The 25,847-nt window shown below is 32.6% G+C and overlaps 1 protein-coding gene across 2 annotated transcripts in view; it reads right to left on the bottom strand.

The window, feature by feature from the left end:
• Window positions 1-7,656: 7,656 nt before the first annotated feature.
• Window positions 7,657-25,847, bottom strand: part of LOC127721352 (sodium- and chloride-dependent GABA transporter 2-like) — a 58,950-nt gene continuing 40,759 nt past the window's right edge. For both annotated transcript variants that reach the window (XM_052228100.1, XM_052228101.1), the window contains 6 exons: window positions 23,110-23,222; window positions 21,263-21,415; window positions 20,083-20,179; window positions 18,701-18,774; window positions 16,843-17,016; window positions 7,657-14,597 (listed from right to left, as the gene is read on the bottom strand). In XM_052228100.1, coding sequence (XP_052084060.1) covers window positions 14,394-14,597; window positions 16,843-17,016; window positions 18,701-18,774; window positions 20,083-20,179; window positions 21,263-21,415; window positions 23,110-23,222 — 815 coding nt within the window. In that variant the 3' untranslated portion in view covers window positions 7,657-14,393. The remainder of the gene's footprint in view (window positions 14,598-16,842; window positions 17,017-18,700; window positions 18,775-20,082; window positions 20,180-21,262; window positions 21,416-23,109; window positions 23,223-25,847) is intronic.

The following is a 25,847-nucleotide window of genomic DNA, read 5'->3' on the forward strand; positions in this document are numbered from 1 at the left end:
CATGAATTCAAACATAACTAAAAGTGTATTGCTTTATATTTGTATTATAAAAACGTATGGTTTTACCTTCTATCTATACTTTGTACTGTTGTTAATAGTTCATGCTTTTCTCGGGCTGTTTATGACGCCTTTTACTAAATTCGTTGGATGTATACAGATTTATACTTAAGACTAGGCGAACATGATTTATTCATTTGTTGTAATCGACTTTGAATAACTTCCCTTTCGATAATCTTTATTTTAGTTATGTTTTTTTGTGTGCGTCGTGCCAATCGGAAGGGTCAAGCCATTTGCAACTGATTGTTAGTTTGTTCTTTTAATATATGTTGTGCTGTTGCACCACTGTCCTAGGCTAGGGGGATTTAGAGTTGAGAACTTAAACTTCTGTTTAATCCCGGAACATTATTTATGTGTATATATTAACAATTCTCCAAAACCTTTGAATGATCGTTTGTGTTCTTTGTTGCATTCTGGATAATCTTTTCAAAAGTGTACACCAAAACGTTGTGAACGGCCTAAACATTGGAAACTCAACAAATGACGTGACGTTATTTTCATTTTGGGATATGAACAATAAAATTACCCTCCATCCTGTAGTTTCTGAAACGGCTAATTCACCGAAATCTCTGTATGATCGTGTGTGCTCTTTATTACATACCAGTCATGTCTTGGGAACATGATTTTTATTATTAGTTATTGGCTTTGAACAAGATTTTAGTAACTGTGACTACTCAAAGGTCGATATGTTGTCTCTTTTTGTCTTTGTGTTAGTTTTGTTGCTTTGTATCGATCTAATGAGTCAAACCCCTTTCAACTCATTTTCACAGTGTGTTCTTATGTGGAACTGTTACACCACTGTCAATCCAAGGATCCTGTTTTTCAGCGGTTGTCGTTTGTTGTTGTATATCATATTTGTTTATTGTTTTACATTTGTCATGTCGGGATCTTTTATATATAGCTTGCTATGCAGTTTGGGTTTTGCTTAATGTTAAAGGTCGTAAGGTGACAAACAGTTTCTAACTTCTACGTCATTTGTTATCTAGTGGAAGGTTGTCTCAATGGCAATCATACCACAGTCTTTTTATTTTCATATACATCAGTGACTTCGCCATGACATAACCTTTTTCTGCTCAGGTGGTATAATGCAAACATTAATCAATCAATCGATCAATTACTTTATATCATATTAATCCCCTTTATGTACTCATGAATATTCATGAACAGGTTGTAAATGATATGTTAGATAGTAGGAAGGTCATGTCTGACTTCTGAAAAACTATGTGATTCGATAGTTTTACTTTTTACGTTGGAGTTGTTAATCGACTTTTTTAAATCATTGAATTACTCATATAAACTTGATCAATACATTCTCCTGTTAGGTAAGAAAGAACACATGTATAAGTGATTAAATGAAAATAACATTTCATTAATGTCATGCGTCCAAAGCCCTTTTCTGGATTAGCCATCATTGGCCAAATTCTTTTTAGGGAAATTAAAAGAATAATTTTTGATGGCCTTTGGGACCTGGCCATCGTTTCACAAAAAATCGTACGACAATCTTAGATCTTACGTCGGTAAAACCATTTCTACATTTGAGTTTATTTTTATTTAAATTAAATGATCGAGCACCTTGTCCTTGCTTTCAAAAGTCCAAATAATTGACCATAAAAACTTATAAGTGATTCAGCTAGCACAGCACTATATAGCCAGGGATACATGTATGTGCTTTCAGTTTCAATAACTCATGAAGGGATACGTAACTCTGTCTCTGTACAACAATTTGTACAAAATATTCTCACACAAGAAAATTAGAAACGCTTATGTACTAGTTACTAGTTACTATGTCATACTGAGTTCACACGGAGTTTATGAAGTTAATAATGAATATGTATGCTAAGCTAAAATTGCCATCATTCCCTATCTATTGTAGTCCTGTGGTTATACACTATTTCCGCGGTTGACGGTGCCCTTTATTGAGTAGAAATTTTTGTAAATACATTACGATTATTTAAAACAAATGACAGTTTAGAAATTGAGAAAACGATAATTGAATACATGAATGTAATGGTATGAATCCATAGTTTCAATGTAAATACACCAGTTGCCATGCGCTTAATATATCAGGCTCGCGTTCTTTTTAAAGGTATAAAATGTATGCTGCAACCCCGTACTCAATACCTGTTAGGTTCTTTCTGATTAAACACATTTCTATAATTCTAGTTTTAATTGAAAAGTATGATCATTCACTTTGCCATAATGTGATTGTTTTTTTGTTTATACCTATAAAAATTTATTTTCAAATTAAGAATGTTGTAGGCATGAAAATCCTATTTTTTTAAATCCTAAATCTGTTTTTTTTTTTTTTTGTAAAGGTGATGAGATTCTTATTTTCAAGCATTCAAGTGGATGGAAGGAAACATTGGAATTTCTCTAAGTTCCCACCTTGATGAAAGAAAATAAATTCAAGTCCCCACTTTCAAAGACATAAAAATTCACCCCTCCTCATCAAGTTCTCAATACTAATTATTATTATTAATACTCTTCAGTTACAAATGACCAGCCCCCAATCAAAATGAAGCAATTTGATAATTTACCAAGGCAGCCCCTAATTTCCCTCTCTTTGTAATTATATAGTAGTTATATAACAGCTCGAACTAATATTCATTTCGCTATCGCTGTATGTTTTCCGTTATTCAACATGATGTTCCTCTCGATTTATCCTTTTCACTGTTCCTATACATAAAAATATGGTTGCCTTTGTCAAAAATTACAAACAAAGATATTAACAAATAATCCGTAAATTGCATCAACATACTTTGTTATATTACTTGGCAGGAAATTGTACAATGGCAAAATTTCATGCATACGGGAAAAATGTCAATTTTGCAAGGTAAGTTGGCAAGTATAAATGCATTTCTTTAAAAGATGACATATTGGATAGGGCAAAAAAGTTGCCTTGCATTCTGACACCGACAGACCCATAATTATGTAATAACAAAGAATCTTAACTGTTAGAGAGTGTGAAATTCGTATGCACTGTGTGACGGGGCATCGTTTTCCATATTAAGCGGACATGACTGCGTATGTATACATCCAGCACATCCGAACTGACGACCACTTCAGCGAGGGATTTACTTCCTGACGAGAGAGGATTAGGCAGTGCAATCTTTATCTACACCGGCAGTCGATTCATTGGGGGTTGAAAGACAAAACGTATATTAGTTCATATACGACAATTGTTACGACAGAAATGTAAAAGTATACTTCTCATGCAGGAAAAAAAATCATTTTATGGACTCTACCTATAGCACGAGACAAAATGTGTGAATATCATTTATAGAATTTAGATATGGCGTAGATGTATGAGATTATGAAACAAATATAATGATGAACTATTTCTCCATAAACCAAAGGATAAATATATATCGTATTCCATAAGAGATTCTTGATGTTCGTTACGTTATATTGAGATTGATTTATTTGATGTTTAACGCCACTTTTATTACTCTATGCGAATCCAGGTTAATTGAGGTCAAAATACAGACACGAGTAGTCCTGAAAGGCTCAGAGTGAACATTGTAGTTGAACTACTTAAACAACTCGTCCATCTAGGCCCCTATTACGTTACAAAATTCTCTTGAATACTACGAGATTTTGTGTATCTTTGACATTTTCCTTCGAGTTTGATTCGAAAAAATAATTAGAATATAAAAACAATTTCCAAAAAGTATGCACTTAAGTTTGTGTAATACTTAAAAAGTACATGTCCTATTCGCCTTTATCACCCCACCCCATTATACATCTACATGCTACAAACAGAATACCGTTTCCATTCTCAATCTTATATAAAATAAATACAACAGTGTCACGATTTCCCGACGGTTACAACATGAAAAATTAAATGAAAATTGCGACGGGTCTAAAAAAAGACCCTTATCGCCACTTGTCTTTATGGATTGACCAAGATTTCAATTGAGTTTTTTTTACAATAAAATGTCAATTAAAGCGTGTGTGAGGTTAAATTTTGGGTTTAAGTTACTTTAAGATCACATCAAAATGAAACTCATGATGCAGAGAACTGTTTAACAAAATATGCAAATTAACATGGATATGTATAGTGCGAATGGGGGATTGGTGTTCTATGGACACATATTCATGCACCATTTCTTGTTAATGCATCAATTTATTTATTTCACATTAATGATAAGCAACAAACTGCTGACTGGTTCTGTAATTTAAAAAAGTTATAGAGGGTCTGATTGGAGTTTATAGAATAGAGAATATAAGGGGCTAACATTACAGGAAATGGATTAAGAAAATAAAGAATCGAGAAAAATAGGCCAAAATAACAAGGACAGATAATAATGTACAGAATTGAGAATAATGTGCAAAATTTAAAAAGAATATAGAAAAAATAAAAATAAAACAGATGAGAAGGAAACCCCGCGACGACCCTTTTATATTCTTGATATCTCTTTTTATAGTTAAATTGAATTACGGCCATAGCACAATCGTAAAGTAATTAAGGCAAACGGGTGTGCATCAGTGGGAGTTAAGATTCGCCCTTTATAGATACACAAATTAAAAAAAATAAACTAACATGACTCGAATGAAAAAAAATCTTGGAAAACTACAACCCCCAGATACAAAAAAAAATTAATAAAAAATACGTAGACATTTAGGGACTTATCATTTTTTACCTGGGAGGGGGGGCTGGTCAAAATGTAGGGGGGATCAAGTTTTTCTGAAAGTGGAAAAGGGGGATTCAATTTTTTTATAAATTTAAAGTGAGGGGATCATTTGTTTGGCACATAAATAAGTAGTTTACATATTTCAAGGGGGTTCAAAATATATTTGAGTAAAGAAGGGCATTACAAATGAAAATATCTTTTACCACCATTTAACAAATTTATGTTCTGTATATGTAACTCAGAAAATCAAGTTCACTGACAGTGCTGGATCTAGGGGAGGGTTCTGGGGGTTAGAACCCCCTTTTTGTGACGATCAATGCATTTGAATGAGGAAATATAGTTGGAACCCCCCTTCAGTCTGGGTTAGGACCCCCTACACACTTTTTTATAAATGGCTGGATCCGCCCCTGACTGATCACACATTAACATAACCCTCAGGACCTAAAAGCTTAACAGTTATTTAGTTTAAACAGTATTTTATTCAAATAAATTGAATTGGATAGGGCAACAGGCATAGCCTATGTAAGCCCTCTCTTAACAGTTATAGAGTCAAACAAATCAGACTCATCTCCTATACCTTGTATTTTAAGAGCTTCATAAGTGTCTAGTTCTGCTTGATTTTAATTTTCATCTGATTTTTGAAGCGCATTAATTTTTTGCATGGAAGATTGAATTTTTTAATGTAAAAACTTTTCACCATCTCAACTGCTTCCGTTTTAAAATAATCCAAAGCAGAGAGGTTTCTAAGATGATAAAAACCACTAAGGTTCCTCATTGTTTCATATAAGATCCCTATTGGTCCATTTATACCTCTAATGTCCTCCAAATTTTTACTTTTTAGGTTAATAAATCAAAATTTTGGAGTTACTATCATATGTGACAATGAATGAGTAATTGAAATGTTCAAGTTGAATTAACTATCCGTTATAAAAGTTTATCGACCCCATGGTCATTGGAGGTTTCAATAATAAGGCCTAACCTATATCTTGTGTTAACTCAGAGTTCAAGATAGGAACATATAATAGATCCTTTTAGTAAATAATGTGTTGTTACTGTTTCAAAAAACGTTTACTTTTTAATGTATATTTTTTACAGAATTATTTAGGAACAACGTTTCTTTTATAGAACAATATAGGAAATAATAAAAATAAATAAAAAATGCTTTACCAAACGCTTTATTTTTTTTTTCTGATGACCATATTTTTGGATGACACAGTAGCAAATGCATAGCATTATAATAGATGAAATGAAAATATGCAGATACTTTTTACATGTACAAGTCTTAATGTTGTCTTGTCAGTAGGTTCCTCTTTTAAAAAAGCCTTGACATGCATCAGAATCACAAGACTTAACGAATTTTATACCAGTTCATTTATTATTAACATTTGAAGATACGTATAATTTCGTGTTAACCATTTAGAAATTCATATTGATTTGGAATCAAGAAATGTCGAAGTCCTAATGCAATTGTCTGGATTTTTTTTTATGACTTCATCATTCTTCAACAACAGCAAAAACAGACGCTCGGCTTGGAAAAAAAACCACCACCAGCCAATTTTTTTCTAATAATACCAAAGCAAAAAAACATCTTTAAACTAGACGGGATACTTACCATGTTAACCTCACAAAACCTATTTACCATACAAACAAACCATTTCAAACTACGAGGATATGAATTTTCTTCCTGGTTTTGAAAGAACGATTCTTTTTTTAGACATAACCGCGGCTGTGAAAGAAAGCACCCATTTTTCATTGTAATCGTAAGTTTACGTTACGTTTACGTTACGTTTACAATCACCTTTGTGAAACACTCGTAGGTAAAATCTTACGCTTAACGTAAGTTTAATCGTAAACGTAAATCGTACGATTCTTTGTGAAACGATGGCCTGAATCTCAAATACTATTTCTGTCATTACCCCTTCAGAATGAGTCATATGACCGTTTCCCGATAAAGGATAAACTGTTAACACAGAGATATGTCTCGCCTTTTTGTAATTTTGATAATGCAAATGTTGAAATTAAAATAGCAATACTTTAACATGTAAGTTATGCAAATATTCAAAGTCGATGAACCATGACTGAAGGTACATGGCTAAACAATCTCCATGGAATGAGATGTGCCAATGCTAATACAACTGCATACCAAATACCATTGACTTATCATAAGTCGTTCCCTTTAAACAAACCTAAACACAAACATTTACTTTTAAACTATGTAAAAGTTTCAGTCAATGAACAATGATCAGGGGTGGGGCTATATAATCTCCATGGAAACGATACTTGCAAATGCCAATACATTTGCATACCATATATCATTGACTTAACATTAGCAGTTCATCTTAAACTGACAAACTAATACATGTAAACTAAGCAAAAGTTACAAAGTCAATAGACCGTGACTGAGGGGGTGGGGCCAAATATTCTCCATGGAAATGAGATGTAGTAATGCCTATACAACTGAACACCAATTAACATTGGCCTACCACTAATGGTTCCCCTTGAACTGACCTAATCACAAACTAATTCATGTTAACTAAGCAAAATTTTCAAAGTCTATAGACCATGACTAAGGGGGCGGAGCCAAATAATCTCCATGGAAATGAGATATGCCAATGCTTATAAAACTGCATACCAAATATCATTGACCTACCACTAGTGGTTCCCCATGAACTGACCTAATCACAAACTAATACATGTAAACTATGAAAAGTTTCAAAGTCAATAGACCTTGACTGAGGGGGCAGGGCCAAATAATCTCCATGGTAATAAGATGTGCCAATGCTAATACAACTGCATACCAAATATCATTGACCTACCACTAGTAGTTCACCATGAACTAGACCTAATCACAAACTAATACATTGTTGACGCCGCCGCCGCCTTCGCCATCGCAGACGCCGACAACAGCATACCTATGTCTCGCTTTTTGACTCCGTCAAGGCGAGACAAAAACTATGCAATACACTCTTGATAATAATAGATTTTATTTACCAATGATGTTAATAATCAAACAATTGACAACTATCATAAAATATTAAAATATCAATCGGTTAGGTAATTGAAAATCCATTTGCATCATGATAAAATATTTACATAACAATATAAGGAAAGAAAAACATTATTCAATGAAGAACTGCAACTGTCTGCAAGAAATGTGCCTTATAATGAAATTAATCTGTTGTCAAGAGAGCCCTTAATTTTTTAAAACTTGTATTGTTTACTAAAGTATACAAAATTCTGAAAGTCAAATGGACTATGACTTGGAGGGCTGGACCAAATAATCTCCCAATGGTTATACAACTGCCTACCAAATATATTCCTCTAAACCATTATTGGTTCCCATTAAACTGACCTAATCACCAACTTTAACAACTGCTGATGCAGCCGTACTGGAAAAAGCACATCAAAGATTTGCCTCCAAAACTTTATTGAGGTGAGCCAATAACATGCCAGAAGTATTAAAATTTTAATTTCAGAATCAATGTACAAAACTTGCCCCAAAATAATGTAAAAGGGTTTATTTTCTTTGGAGGTTAGATTTGCGATTTCTGAAAAATACCAAGGTTTTAGGTTTTATATTAGGCTTTTTCTCATCTTTCTATCTAGTCTTCCTTTAGGATGTTTGATGGTTTCGTTTTTGTCAGATATTTGTTATCCTCTAGTTAATCAATGTAGTGCCGTTAAAAATGTTGCCCCCTAACCTCTACATTTGATAATCTTTTCATAATTTGATTATATATACATGTAAGTTAAAAAACAATTTTGTGTTTTAAATCTTATAAAATCCTTATTATTTTTCAGTCATGATAGTTTGTGAAAGGAAAAGGGGCGAATAATAAATATATGAAAAAGGTAGAAAATTATTTCCTGTCAAATTATTATCTGCTTATATCTCAATAAAATGCTCCGCAGGGCGCAGCTTGATACGACCGCAGAGGTCGAACCCTGAACAGTTGGGGCAAGTATGGACACAACATTCAAGCTTGATACAGCTCTGAATTTGGATTGTGATTAAATATTTGACACAGTATAGGTTTCTGACACAGAATGAATGTGGCCTAAGAACTTAAAAATTTTAAATTGGACATTCACCTATTATGGTCCAATATCCAAAATCTAAATACATGGTTAGATTCAGCATATCAAAGAACCCCAAGAATTCAATTTTTGATGAAATCAAACAAAGTTTAATTTTGGACCCTTTTGACCTCAATGTGGACAAAGTTGATAATGGGGCCCAAAAATCCAAAATCTAAATACATGGTTAGATTCAGCATATCAAAGAACCCCATATTATCAATTTTTGTTGAAATCAAACAAAGTTTAATTTTGGACCCCGATTTGGACCAACTTGAAAACTGGGCCCATAATCAAAAATCTAAATACATGTTTAGATTCAGCATATCAAAGAACCCTAAGAATTCAATTTTTGTTAAAATCAAACTAAGTTTAATTTTGGACCCTTTGGACCTTAATGTAGACCAATTTGAAAACGGAATCAAAAATTAAGAATCTAAATACACGGTTAGATTCGGCATATCAAAGAACCCCAATAATTCAATTTTTGATGAAATCAAACAAAGTTTAGTTTTGGACCCTTTGGACCTCAATGTGGACCAATTTATAAACGGGGCCCAAAATCCAAAAACTTAATACATGGTTAGAATCAGCATATTAAAGAACCCCAAGAATTCAAGAATAAACCCCATTGAAATTGGTCAAGAAATAAGCAATTTATACGAAGTATCTTCTTTTGCACAATACTGTGCAATTGAATATTTCTTGCTATTGCGCAATACTGTACAATTGACAATTTCTTGCTATTGCGCTATATTGTGCTATTGGATATTTCTTGCTATTGCACAATACTGTGCAATTGAAGATTTCTTGCTATTGTGCAATACTGTGCAATTGAAAATTTCTTGCTATTGCACAATACTTATTATATAATAATTTACACATCCTGTTTGGTGTGTATCTCCTATCATATCATTTGCTTTTAAATATAAAACAGAAATAACCAACTTAAAATGGAAAATTTTAAAAGAAAAAAAAAAGAAAAAAAGAAAAAAAAGGAAAAAAAAAAAAATCCCCCCCCAAATTTTTTGAACCCCCTTATGATTCATCACCCCCAAACTCAATCCCAGCCTTCCCTTTGTGGTATGGTACCTTGCAGTACAATTTCAGAGAGATCCATACACTTGAACACAAGTTATTGTCTGGAAACTAGAAAAATGCTTATTTTTGGCCCCTTTTTTGCCCCTAAATCCTAAACGTTTCGGGCAATTACCCCCAAACTCAATTCCAGCTTTCCCTTTGTGATATGGAACCTTGTAGTACAATTTCAGAAAGATCCATACACTTACACACAAGTTATTGTCATGAAACTAGAAAAATGCTTGTTTTTGCCCCTTTTTTGGCCCCTAATTCCTAATATTTTGAGGCAATTACCCCCAAAATCAATCCCAGCATTCCCTGTGTGATATGGAACCTTGTGGTACAATGTCAGAGAGATCCATACACTAAAACACAAGTTATGTCTGGAAGTTACAAAAATGCTTATTTTTGGCCCCTTTTTGGCCCCTAATTCCTTAACTGTTGGTACCATAACCCCCAAAATCAATCCCAACCTTCCTTTTATGGTATTAAACCTTATGGTAAAATTTCATAGAGATCCATTCACTTAAACTAAAGTTAGAGTGCGAAAACCAATGTGTCTTCGGACGACGCCGGACGACGCCAGACGACGACGCCAACGTCATACCAATATACGACCGCAAAAATTTTTTGCGGTCGTATAAAAACATGGACACAGACCTTTTCATTTTTTTCTGCTTTTTTAGTATTGTTTTTTTGTATACATTATCAATTTATAAGTCTTTTAGAAAGCTTGGTATACTGAAACAGAACAGCTAACATCCTTAAAGATCAAATTCAGACAAATGGATAATTAGCAAAAATTACCACTTTGCATTTTTTTAAAGTCTTGATTTCCATGGCTGATTTCAAACTCTATTTACATTTTCAACTGTTTGCATAACTGCAGGTATTAAGCACATTTCTTATGAACTGTGCAAGTACAGTAAGATAAGTTAAATGAAATGAATTTATGAGTATATACTTCTGCATCTTTAATGACTATATGATTTTGTACAAATGTGATAGATAAAAACAATGATTATTCATAATAATAAAATGATGAAATGACAATACATATCTTATCTTCAAACTACAAATACATAATTAATTAAATATGTAAAAACTAACAAAGACATATATGTTTAATAAAACTGTTAAGATATCGGTGGGCCTTTAAAATTAATTGTGTCGATATATGTCAAATTTATTTTGAATTCTTACAGTTAAGACTTTTTGTAATATAAATACATGTACCTGGGACTCATTTCAGAAAAAATCTTTTCAGAAAAAAAAGAAGCTTGAACCAGGAATAAGCTTTAAAATCCAGGGACCCAACTGACCAAATGTGAAAATTTTGTATTGACCATATGGGAATATTCTGTAAAAAGTAAGGGCTCATACAAATTTTTAGTAGCATTGGCTACTGGGCCCCTGTAAAGCTTATTCCCTGTTGAACATCATGAACATATGAGTATAACTTACAATCAATATTTGTCACAATATTCTTTGAGAAAAGAGATCCTGAACTCTTAATAGTATAGAGGTAAACAAGGCATCACTGCTTTTACAACAACTCTTATTTTTAAAAAAATTGTTCAGTGAATTTCAAGAATTTAATACATTTGTCAGCTAAATCTGTAAATATCCATAATATGTTTTAAAACTAATTATTACACCATAGCTAACAAAAGCTGACTAGAATAATGTAAATGTCCTTCAAGCTGTTTGTGGTAGGAACACACTTCTTCTTTATCTATATACAACAGATCCTTCTCTAACAGCACAATGACAAAGAGATAAAAAAAATACAACCTTTACAATTCAAGCTCATCTGAAATTAATGTTTCAATCTAGAAACCATCAATTTCACCATTTTAAGTTAATTCAAGGGACATAAGTCTGCTACAGAAGTTGCTGGAAATTACCAAACTTGGTAAGGTAACAAAGTTTAAAAGTCTTAAATGTGAACTACACAGTGAACTTAACATCAAGAAACTTTTTCATTATTTTAATAACAGTAATTGTGGCCACAGCAAAAATAAAGCTTGACCAGTATTTCACTGTTGTTATGTGGTAAAGTAAAAAGGTTCTTTTAGAAAAAGAATTTATCTGCAAACAATTTTCCCACTTTGAGATAACTCAAGGGGCATAACTTTGGAACAATTATTTGTGGCAACAATGAATATGCAACTTGTTCAAATGTGGGTTCATTATTATTCGTTGGGTACCAATTTTTGTGGATATAAGTAAACCATGATTTTCAATGTTGAACGAATAAAAAAAATTATATGGGCTTGCATGATGACTTTGGCAAAACCACAAAATCAAATATCCAAGAAAAATACAATTTTTCCTAAATCCACACTGGATCAAAATATCATCCATTGTAATGAGAATTAAAAAAACAATATTCATTATGCAACTGTTTAAATAAGCTACCATAACCTTTGAAAAATGTTCATAATGGGGCGTACTGCAAACAAAGCAGCAAATACACAGCACAAGCTTACATAGTAGACATAATGAGAGAAATTCTTTGGACAATTTGTCCTTGACCAAATATAATTCTGGCATCTATGATGAGTTTCTTCACTCTTAACCCTATTATTAATTTGTTTCTTCACTCTTAACCATATTATTATTTTGTTTCTTCACTCTTAACCCTATTATTAATTTGTTTCTTCACTCTTAACCCTATTATTATTTTATATCATTAAAACGAGAATGTAAGTATCAACAACATATAGTTTTTAAAAAAAAAAAATCTTATGAATTTGAAGTTGGAGATTTAATAATTTTATGACAAATTTAAGAACGTTTATGTGCTTTCAATACAATTCAATCAGCAACATTTCAGATACTTAAAGAGATAAATGCATTACTTTTTTCAATTTTCAGTTAATGTTTAATGAGCCAAAGTTGTATGCCAAATTTTACCAAAATCTGAGACATAGCCCATCTACTGTTCCTTGACCTCAAGATGTACAGTTCATTTTATATTAAAGGAATGAATGTAATATTTTTTCTGTCTATGAAGAAATAACATCAAAAATGTGGTGCACACTGAATAACCCGCGTAGCGGGTTATTTTTAAGTGTGCACCACATTTTTTATGTTTTTTTGAATAGACAGAAAAAATATTACAGTCATTTCTTATAATTTAATTCTAAATTCCATTTTAAACCGGAGAAAACCATGAAAAAATGTTGATGACGTCACGGTCACATGACAAAATTATGTCTATGAGCTGATAAACAAAACAACGTCAGCCAATCAGAAGACGCGTTACATCCAAAATTAAATTATTACTTGTGAGATACCAATTTTCATAGTTTATAGTGTATAGGTTTACACAATTTAAAATTCAACGAAGTACATATTTTCTATAGTATGGAGACTTTGGATAAACTATAAAATCAAATATCCACAAAAACACAAATTTCCTCAATCCACAAAAAATTGATATCCATGAAAATAAATGAATCCACAATATGATTGATAAATATAAACCTTTAACTGTATAATGGATAACATCTAGAAACCATCGTTGTTAAGATTTTTTTAAGCATTATTAATTAACAGTATATGCAGCGATTTATATGTTTTGCAAACTATCTTAAGCAGTTAACAGTGATTATAAGCAGGAATGGAGTATCGAAGAATGCTGCCATAAATGTTTTTGATAGTTTAGCGTGGTGATGAATATACAATGTACTTGTATTAAAAATTAATATAATAAATCTTGGGGAAATAAGACAATTTCAGCATATCGTATTATTATGCAAAGATGTACAATAACATATCATAAGAGACAATCATATGAGCTGTGTCGCATAGAAATCAACCTTATGCAAATGAATATCAATACATCTGTTATCCTATTTCGGGTTGAAAAAATCGCTATGCAAAGTCTGTAACTGTTTGAAAATTGAGTCGTTATAAGAACCCTACAAAATAGACTAATACTCATCTTCATTTCGTATTTGAATGTTCCAAAATAAATTAAAGTCTTATACATGTATATGTATATGTTCACTTGCATTAGGTTGATTTCTATCCGATCAGCTCAGGTTATGCCTTAAATAAACTGTGCATTATTTATCTCAACAAAAAACACAATTCCCTATTTAATCAATTCGAGAATAATTTCATTCATTTTCTTTTAAACAATTGCATTTCTATTTTCTTTACAACAATCAAAAAAAAATTGTTCATTCAATAAAAATGAATTGCTTAATCTCAATGTTTGTTTCCTAAAAAATGTACTTTTTGTTTGCCTTTTTTCTGTGTCCACACTTAGCTTACAAGAATGTGACAACTCTCCATTTCACCTTCTGATTCAAAGACTTTTAGGATCTTCAGGTTTGTTCCTAATGATAAACACTTTCCAAATTTTGAAGGCAGAAATTTCATTGGCTTATGTAATCATAAGAACAGAGTGTTGTCAGATCCTTGTGAGCAAAGCATGGACACAAACCCTGTATTTGAATCAGATCGGACATTCCCTTAAATCATTAACAAAAGAATTTTCAAATCAATTCAAATTTAATACTACATATACATTTACATATTAGTATGTCTAAGGTTCGTATTGAGTGGTTCCATTTCTGAATCATAGTTTTTAGACAGATTATTCATGGGGTAGAGGTATTCATTGTTATCCATGTAGGTGTAGGGTGGGGCTGTTGGCTCCGGGGCAGGGTAGTACCCATCATAGTCCTGCTGTCGGTCATCTTCTTCAGAACCACACATCAAGTAATGTACTTTCTGCAATGAAAATAATATCAAAACTTATCTAAATATCCTGCACTTGTATTTTGGCAAATCAGTCCCCAAGGTAATCATCAGCTCAGTAGTCAGTAAATCGGTACAGACATGATTTATAACAAATTTTTCTGAAATTGTCCGTTTATAAATTTTGAAAATATAAAGAAACTAAGGTTACAACTCCCTCAGGCAAAGTTGGCCTTAGATGAATTTGGCTATTTGTTAAGGTCCTTTTTGTTTATATAGCTCTTCAACTGTTTCAGTTCTTATACATCCTTGGCTTTCAAATATTTGGCTTTTGAGTGTTCCTGATGAAGGTAAATCCAGAAAAGTGCTTTGGACGTATGAAATATATTACTTGTTGTTTTCATTTTTTGCAATCATTAGGTATAAAAGAGTGGTTAGTTGTGAGTCATATCTCGTATATTTTTCACATGGAGCTTTTTTTTAGCTGTTTTGCCATTATGAAATATCTTTTTCAGTAAATCTGTTGCTCATATATATTTTGACCAAAAACTATGAGTGACATCACCATCAGGGGTTAAGAAATCCACTAGCCCGAAGCCCGGGACTAAAGCATTTACACCTCAGGTAATCAAAACTTGTAACCAAATATGCCCGACAGACTAGTAACAAAAAATTCTTGGTGTTTCCAAAACACAAACTGGAAAATCCCTTCATCTCTATTCTAACTTAGCCAATCAAATTCAATTACGTCATCCGGGTTTCCGGGTTTCCAAGAATTTGAACTGATTTTGTATGTTTTAAAAATAGAACAAATGACTCTGGGTGGACCGGTATCGTGTATTGATTGCAATTATTCCTGTACTATCATTATCGATTTCTTCGTACTTAGCGTATTGTACAATGCATTGATTGATGTGAACTGTTACTTAGTAAGAATGATTTAATTAGCCTTTCAGAAATACATGTTAAAATTCTAAGTTAATGATTAATTAAAAAAAAAAAGTTAAATGAAAATTCGTCAGAACCACGTTGTTGAAACTGATACACGTGTGAGCATGTGCAGGTCAGAGATTTAATTTTGAATCCGTATTCTACAAAAATGCAAGCATTATCATAGATACCTTTATCTCAACGTTCATTTCAAGTATTTTCAAGAAGAAATTATGTGGAAAGAACTACATAAACTGAATAGACAACTTCAACAGCGCACACGGAGTTTTGAGTCCATCTTTGGTCTGTGTTTTATTATTGACAAGTCAACATCCGGTAATAGGAAAAATGTTTTTTTGAAAAAAGGAAGTACAGTTCTGACAGCGTGATATTGCATTTTAAATATTAAGAGTTTAAGGCATATTTTATTTCACTAGTTTTTTAACATTTCGTATGTGGACTGTCAATTTAACAGTTTACGTCAGAACATCAAAATTATATCAAAAGTCTTCTGAAGTTTAGTATCGTTTTAATGTAAATTATTCAGGCATTGTGATGATGCCAAAATTTTAACAATGATTGCCTTTGTGACTATGAAAGTCTTACAGGATCGAAATTTGAATCAGATGAAAATATTGAGCTGACTCAAACATTCGTTGGGAGTTCGGGCTATCAGGTTTGATTTGCTGGGCTAGTAGTTCTATCAACAGGACTAGTAAATCCTGCTACCTATAAGTCCTTGGCTAGTGAGCTGTTACAAACATTTTTAAACCCTGGCCATTTTTTGGCAAATATATGTAAATTTCAACATGTTTATGACACCATAGTGACATCACAAGTGACATTTCTGTACTAAAGTGTCCAGATTATAGTTACCTGTTCATTTATCAATAAAATTAACATAACATTGAAAGGCTTGAATAAGTTTACTATTTTAACAATTTCAAAAACTCTTGATGATGAAGAGCTTAACATATTGAATAGACACCTGTTTATTGTTTAAGAGCTCCGTTATATCTGTAGTTGTTTTTGTGATTAGGATGTGGTCCTATTCACATCTCCTTTTATTCATAAGATAAAAATGAAAGGGGCAAAAATTTATTCTTTATTACCAATAGTGTCGAGTTGAATACCAATATTCCTGTCCATCAAAACTCATAAAATGAAAAGAAATACATACCTCATTACAGGAGCCATCATACGACATACAGCTATATAACACAGCTGCTGGGATGGTTATATAAGGAATAGCTGAGATCATCAAAATTACCTCATTACAGGAGCCGTCATACGACACACAGCTATGTAACACAGATGCTCACACCGAACAGCAAGCAAAAATACATACCTCATTACAGGAGCCGTCATACGACATACAGCTATGTAACACAGCTGCTGGGATGGCTATATAAGGAATAGCTGAGATTATCCAACTAATCAGTACCCATACGTCTGTTAGATAGTAATTGTTGTAGCTGACTTTTTGGTTGATGGTTTGCTGGAAATTATATATCCACAGGCCCTAAAAAAGGAAAGTGATGATATCTATCACAATAGAACACAACAATTTAAAGCACGGATTTGTCTAGCGTAAAAAGTACTCCAATCCCAGTGAGAAATAATTCAAAATCCTTACCATAAAATTGCACTTTTAACTTGTTTACATATAATAAAGTGACCATGCTCAGCATAGTACTCTAGAAATACACTTTATTGATTATTAGATAAAAGCATATGATATTCCACATGTTGCAAATGGTTGCTTTTGAGATCTTACAAAACATGTTTAACCCTGTTACATATATGCTCCTATCCTCTAGCCTTTGTTAGTCTTGTATGTTTTTTTAATTTTAGTTCATTTATATGTTTCAGAGTTTAGTTTGGCGTCCATTTCGCTGAACTAGTATACACTATTGTTTAGGGCCCAGCTGAAGCTCGTGTCTTGGTGTGTGAGTTTCTTGCTGCATTGAAGACTCATTGGTGGCTTTGGGCTGTTTTCTGCTCTTTAGTTAGGTTGTTGTTTCTTTGACACATTCCCAATTTCCATTCTCAATTAAATTTATCAGAGTTTTAATATTGCAATGTCTATGGCCAAACCTGTCGGGAAAAAATATTTTTGGTACATTTAACATCCTTCTTATCCCTTAGGCCAAAAAAAAATATATATGTCTGTTTAAGGTTACCCGACCGTCCCTAATTTAAAATCCGTAAATCACTGACCCTAAGCCATTTTATTTCCATTGTAAAGGGAAAGATTAACTGAACTCGTCTCAAAAGCGTACCCACTATCATGCTTATGATAGCAGTTTTAAGGAAACTGGCAACTTGTGTGATGATAAAATCATTTTGCTGCCATTTTATTTCCAACAAAAACCAAGGGAAATAATCCAATCATTAGAAATACGGGTTAATTTGGCCCATGAACAACTTGGACCATGGAAAAACGGACCACATAACTCAAAATCATGTTGCAAAAAATATTTTTTTGGATGATGTAACACTAAACAGGCATATTTTTTTTTGGCCTTAGAATGTTATATTTCATGGGACTAGCTATAGGAATCATCTGTTTTAAAGTCTTTCATTTTCATACATTCAGAATAGTTGTATTATTCCTGAATTCTTCAATTTTCGATTCTTAAAAAATTCTAAAACTTTTATTTTGTTGAATACTTATGTGGTTCCAACATGGTCAAAGCTGACCTGTGACCTAAATGGGCTTGGAAGGCGACCTTGAGACCTGATGTCACATCTAAAAGAAACTGTGATATTCCAAAATGTTCAAAACAGTTTATTAGTAATGTAAATGTTTTATTTGCTTATAAGTGACCTTGTGACCTGAGGCGATATTAAATTTGACCTTGTGACCTACAGGGTGACCTACTGGAGCCTCACTAATATTCATGGTAAACCTTTTTACATACATAAAACACATTTGTATCCCATGACTATTTCCGAATCCATAGTATAAATATAGGTCTGTATACACTAGTAGACCTAAATGGTAAATCTCCCCTATTTCTAGTAAATTAGTGATGTTTTCGAAAATCTACCGTGACCGTCATATCATTATCCATTCCTTGGTTATTAGCTTTATAGCGGGTGATTAGTTGTGGCAACCAAGGAATGGATAATAATTTGCCAATCATATTATATTTTTTTCCTAAAACTTCGCAAATTTGCTAGGTATTCTAGTGATAACTTACAGCTGCAGAAATGGAGGCCAGTCCACACCAGATACTGATGATCACTCTTTCACCAATGGAAAATGTCTGCTTCACTAAAAAGACAAAATCAATGCACTATTAAGAGAAATCAGCAACAAAGCTACTACTAGGGGGTGTTTAACGACCTTGACTACCCATAGCACAGTTGTTGATTAGCTACACTACATCTCAGGTGGACAGGTGTGGATTATGTAATTTCCACCTCTCCACTGTTGACTCTTATCCACAAACTTTACTCTTGGGTTTTGTGAAAAAAGCTTAAACCAAACATCACTTATCTATATAACATATGTTATACTGTAAATTCAGGAATTATTGCTACATTAATCATTGCGATATTCGGTTTTTCATTTTTGAAGAATGGACATAAATGTGTGATTCATTTTTGCGATTTCAGAAATAAGCATACAGATCTATGTATAAGATATCAGAATGCAAGTTCTTATTATTGCGATTCTCACCAAGTCTCATTATTCGCAATAATAAAAACCTCGCAATTATTTCTGAATTTACAGTTTTACATTTAATGTTGTCAGTTTGTCTTCAACTTATGAGTATGAATATCCATTTGGTATCTTTCACCTCTCTTTTACCATGAAAGAAAAGAGATGGCATGTCAAATTTATAAAGGTGTAATACCACCAAATCATAGTACGTCACATCCTGTTGCATTCGAAAATAGGTCCAAAAAAAATATTCCCTTGAATTTGACAGTTGTAGGTAATTAATCCTACATTTCACTACAGTAAAACATTTCTGGGTCATAAACATATATCTTGAGTATTTAAAAGCACCATTATTATTTTATTTGGGGTTTCTATAGAATATTTTGGAAACTTGAGGTTACATGGTTACTAAAGCTTGTACACAGGTTAATAAAAGGGGAAAATTTGATTGGTTAACTTCCAGTGATGGTTATTTTTCTTATATGCAATGAAATGTTATGTGAAATTTTTTCTATAGTACTGGACAGGATAAAACTTTACTCATGCCAAGTATTTCTTTATTTGAAACAAAGATAAATTCTGCACAATTTTTTGAAAAGTGCAAATTTAACAAAGACAAATAGGGGAAAATCAATGGTGGTATTACACCTAATAGTCAGCATAGGGGGAATATCTTGTGCTTTTGCCAACCTTGTGTTTTTGCTCACTGTGGACAGGAGAAAATGACAAAATCCAACCAAGGTGTACTTTAGATAGAACTACATATTGCAAATTCAAAATTAAATGTGTGTATCTATTTTTGTGAAACCGTAGCAATGCAGGATCATGCATGATTGATTAAATGTGCTTCATTTTTAATTGTTTACAATCAAAATAAGAGTGAAAACCCTGAGATGTGTCAATAATAAAACTTACCATAAACAAGTATTAAGGAAATAGCTAGGAGTATTACAATAATAAATCTCAATCTAACAACTGACTGGTCCATCAGAACTACCAGGTAAATCCCAACCTAAAAATATAAAAAAATCACTCTCTAGAAAATGGTTTCCCAACCCCAAAATAGATAAAATCACATTCTACAAAATGGTTTCCAACCTAAAAATAGATGAAATCACTTTCTACAAAATGGTTTCAAATCTAAAAATAGATAAAATCACTTTCTATAAAATGGTTTCCAACCTAAAAAAAATGAAATCACTTTCTATAAAATGGTTTCCAATCTAAAAATAAATGAAATCACTTTCTACAAAATGGTTTCCAACCTAATAATAGATAAGGGCTATTCAATTAAAATGTATGTGGGAGGGTAGGAAGGGAAGTTTAATTATTAAATGTGGGTCATGGGTCTTTTTTTCAGTATATATGCATCTATTACAATTATGCAAAATTATCTAAAAAATGGTTCTTGGTTGTAGGGATATTTTGAAAGTCCCTTCCTACCCTCCCACATACATTTTAATGGAATAGCCCTACAATCATTCTATAAAATAGTTTCCAACCTAAAAAAAAGAAAATCACTTTCTATAAAAAGGCTTCCAACCTAAAAATAGTCCATCATGTGTAAATTTGGCTGAAAAATAATCATGCAAATTTGAATCTTAAAATTGAACAAAACTATTTACTCCCCAGTCTATAAAAACTGCTTTGATGAGACAATTTTCTAACATCTCAATCCCCTATTAAAATTAAAAACAAGTAAAGGATGTTCAATGATCTTGTTCTTGACTTTTTGTCAGATATTCAGAATCCTCTAGTTTTATCCATGTAGTGCCATAAAAAATTTTGCCTGCTAACCCCTTCTTTTCTTTTTATTTGAAAAAAAAATTAAATTGGGGTAAAAATTCTAATTTGGCATTAAAATTAGAGAGATCATATCATAGGGAACATGTGTACTAAGTTTCAAGTTGATTGGACTTCCAACTTTATAAAAAAACTACCTTGACCAAAAACTTTAACCTGAAGCGTGACAGACGGATGAACGAACGAAAGGACGCACAGACCCAAAAAGATAATGCCCCTATGTCTATCTTAACTAATTATGGCTCACTTTCTTCAGCCAGACACAAGAAATAGGTCTGATAATTATTCTTACCTTTGACATATGTAGAACACCAAATCCCATAAGGAGCAAAATTAACAAGAAACTGGTAACAAATGTGGTACAACATCTACGATCAGTAAATCTGGCATATCTTGTTGTTAAACTGTCCACTATGTTGTCAACTATTGTCATCACAGCAATGCACTAAAATGAAACAAGAATTCCAATCTTTAGTTTAGAATTTATTTTTTTAATATTAGTACTGGGTTTCAATTGTAGAATGAGCCATATAGTACATTTTAAAGTTTGTGTTAATTGTATATTGCCAATGTCACAATGCCAATGTCACAAGGCCAATGTCACAATGCCGATGTCACAATGCCGATGTCATGATGCCGATGACACAATGCCAATGTCACAAGGCCAATGACACAAGGCCAATGACACAAGGCCAATGTCACAAGGCCAATGTCACAAGGCCAATATCACAATGCCAATGTCACAATGCTAATGTCACAATAACAGCTGATTGTTCAATGACCTTATTTGCACTGGTTGACCCGAGAACGGTGAAACTCATTTCAATAGAAAAAAACTTGTAATTGATCTATTAATATGTGATCTTTTGAAGGAAATTTTTCCATTAGGGTGACGGGTGCGAAATGTGGAGCAGGATCTGCTTACCCTTCCGGAGCACCTGAGATCACCCCCCAGTTTTGATGGGGTTAGTGTTGCTCAGTCTTTAGTTTGTTTTCTTTGTTGTGTTTTGTATACTGTTGTTTGTTTGTTGGTATTTTTCTTTTTTGCATTGGCGTTGTTAGTTTATTTTCAACCTATGAGTTTGAATGTCCCTTTTTATATCTATTTACACTAAATTCATAATTTAGGTTTTTTTCCTTCAAACTACTTGTTAACAAATATACATTTTTTTAAGTTCAAGAGAAAATGGTAAATAACTTAATTTTTCATTTAGTACCAGGATATTATTTATTTTACGTAAAAATCAGGATAAAATTTTTTCCTATCCCTCTGCACTAAAAATAATCGCAATATTAAACAACAATTAAAGGTTTGTAAATATCAATAATTTCAGGGGTCACCACATCAGGCGAAGAGAGCGACATCATCTCCTTAGGTTCCAAACTTTGCTCTATAGTAGCTTCATCGAGATGTTTATTTCAATCTTGTTTTTCAGCAAAAAATTCCCCAATGTTGCCTAATGTTTTTTGAAAAATTCTCAATCCGAATGCAATTAATGGTTCTGATAGTCAATGAAATAAACATTTATATGTTTTGGAGTTTAGTGTGTCGTCCATTTTCATTGAACTAGTACACAATTTTGTTTAGGGGCCAGCTGAAGCCCGCCTCTTGGTGCGGGATTTTCTCGCTGTGTTGAAGACCCATTGGTGGCCTTTGACTGTTTTCTGCTCTTTGGTCGGGTTGTTGTCTCTCTGACACATTCCCCATTTCCATTTTCAATTTTATTACTTTAACCATGACTAAAACTATCCTTAATTATGACAATTTTTTTTTATATTTTAAAAAAGATTTGATTTTTTTATTTTTGGTGTTTTAACGCCACTTTTAGGCACCGCTTTTGGGCTATTTCGTGGCGGCCAGTTTTATTGGGGGAGGAAGCCAGAGTGCCCGGAGAAAACCACCAACCTTCGATAGGAAAACTGACAATCCTAGTCAGATTGGAGTAGAGATTTAAAAAAAGATTGTTTGAACAATTCTCAAACTTATTGCCACCAATCAGTTGGAGTCACCTGCGCCCTAAACTACTCCAAATTATAAACTAGATTTTTTCTGGTAATGGCACCTGGTTTTTTACAGACTATAAAAAACATAATGCCACTCTACTATCCCGGCATGGCATAAAAATTATCTTTACTTACCAAAAACATCACACCAGAAATAAACATGGATAGATAGAACAGCATGGCATACACAGGTGGAACCTTCAAAATAGCGAACGCTGCAGGCATACTGTGAAATACAACCTTAAAACCTGAAACAAAACAACAGATTATGTCAACAAAGCTTCTCACTGAATACAATAAGAGTTTTAGTGATGTTGTTGTGAAAACAAAGCTTCTCACTGAATACAATAAAGGTTTTAGTGATGTTGTTGTGAAAACAAAGCTTCTCACTGAATACAATAAGAGTTTTAGTGATGTTGTTGTGAAAACAAAGCTTCTCACTGAATACAATTAGAGTTTTAGTGATGTGGTTGTGACAACCTTAGACATTTTGACATCAATCACCATATGCATGATCACTAGACGCTTTTATCTTCCTAAGAGACTTTAACAAACAAAACTTGATCAAAAATGGATGCAAAATTTAAGAGACTTTCCACTTAATTATGTATGTCTCTTTATGGTTGCTGTGACCTTGTCTTTGAATAAATGACCTTTCTATCAAAAGTCATTTTCCCTTTTTTTTGGTACATAGATAGTCCTAAATTTGTAGTGTTCAAATATTGGTGCCAGACATCTTTTTATAATTTTAAACCAAGGTTAAAATTTAAAGTAACATCTCTGATAAAAAATATGAACTCCCTTTTCCTTTTTTCTATATTCACACTTAGATGTTATATTTTTGTTTTTAACTCAGAGCAATCTCTTTCAAACTAACAATTAGTGATTTGCTGCAAGCTTAAGCTGGCTGTGCCATAAACGTGCTACATGTATTAACAAAACGTTTAATTCTAAGTATCTTTATTTGTTTGAACTGAATAAACTTCAAAAATTATAAACATATTGTTTATTATATTTATATGGGTAGACTGCCGCAATACATATTTTAAATAGATGAATACATAGTATAAATGGAGCAAAAAAATCAAAAAGCATGAAATACCAAAGGGGCAATACATTCTTATTACCGAGAAGAGTAAGACACGGTTTAGAAAATTTAGAAAAATAACCGAAAAAACGGACAAACATTTTTGATAAAGGGTCACAACAGACCATTGAGCAAGGTAAGCTTATGTGTACCTTTATTCTACATAGCTTTATATTTACACCTATGCGTAGGAACTATCTTGTTTTAAATATGTACTACTTTCCAGTATGTTCTTTTTTGACCGTGCCCATTTGGTGGTGTTACATCTTACAAAGCCTATTCAAATTGTTTTTGCTTAGAATTCTGCTCCAGCTGGTGCTAGGGGCTGTCTTAAACTTGCAGTGAGGTGAGAGTTTTTTTGCTCTGTGTTAGAGGCCTCACTGTGACTTTGAGATGAAGAACAGCAATAAAAGCGTTGTTCCTTTGCTTTTTGTGTGTTTTTTGCTGTGCATGTACATATTTTGTGTCATGGATGGATACCCCATATCTTTTGTTTTTCTAATCTACTTAATTCTAATGTCTTCTTCATATTTTTACTTTATTAAAATCATAAGCAACTGTCATGCAAGTAGGAGGTTGAGCTAGCTACTAAAGCTGATTTAACCCACTATTTTTTTTCTGGAAAATGCATGTACCAAGTCAGGAATTTGACAGTTGTTTTCCACTCATTCTGTTGGTTGACAACATTGAATTTGTCAGTTTTTATGGACTTCCCCTTTTTGAATTTAGCTTGGAGCTCGGTATTTTTGTTTTACTTTTTTAAATCATATATATAATAGGTTGTGACTGATATCCTGATTCAAAATGGATGACAGATATAATTTGTAAAGAATTTGAACCAAAACAAAAACACACAAAAACAAAACCAAAAACAAATAAAACCATCAAAACAAATCCAACTACAAACTGAATACCTGAAACAATCATGCTTTATTTACAACATAAAAAGCAGGTGCTGCAACTTGCAAATCAACCAAAGCTATGATAAATGTTTGATGTGATTAATTTAAAATTCTTTGGACTGCTTATGCTATGTACATCTACCCAAAAATCCTTTCAATAATTCAGGAAAGATTTCAGCATTTTTGAAAGAATTTAAGGAAGATCACTCTTAAAATCATTAATGCGGTTGTAATTGTTCAATTCTATAAATGGTTTTTAAACATTCTTGTGATTAAAATAATCTGTGTTTTTCAGAATTTATATGAATACAACATGTACAAGGAGAGTTGGGGTATACACCAAAGAGACAGCAACCAAACAAATAAGCTTTGAAATTGGTTGACACTAACTTGATTTAATTTTTTCTGAGTTATGTCCCTTTACGAAAGTCAAGCCCCCTTATGTAACAGATCACTTAATTTAGTACGGGTTCATTACAGATGCAGCTGTTAGATAAATAGCTGCATAATAAAGGCATGGTGTTCCCTTCCCAAAGTCACCATTGAATATCATTAGAGGTACAAAATGCAGACCAAATGAATTACTTTTATTATGCCAAAACTGAGGGAAATGATTGACAGCTTGTATTGATCAATTGTATGACCTTTCCCTGATCCTGATATCAACTGGTTATCTCCATGGTTACTGTTCTTACCAAACAAGGTAAAATAAGAATCATTGTCCATAGAACATCATGGCTCGCATTATATTTTTATGTTCAGTGAGCCGTGAAATAGGAATCAAACCCTTATTTGGCATAAAATTCACATCATAATGAACATGTGTACTAAATTTCAAGTTGATGTATCCACAACTTCATAGTAAACTACTGTGACCAAAAGCT

This window comes from Mytilus californianus, unplaced genomic scaffold (assembly GCF_021869535.1).
Source record: "Mytilus californianus isolate M0D057914Y unplaced genomic scaffold, xbMytCali1.0.p SCAF_12, whole genome shotgun sequence".
In the NCBI taxonomy this organism is placed as follows: domain Eukaryota; kingdom Metazoa; phylum Mollusca; class Bivalvia; order Mytilida; family Mytilidae; genus Mytilus; species Mytilus californianus.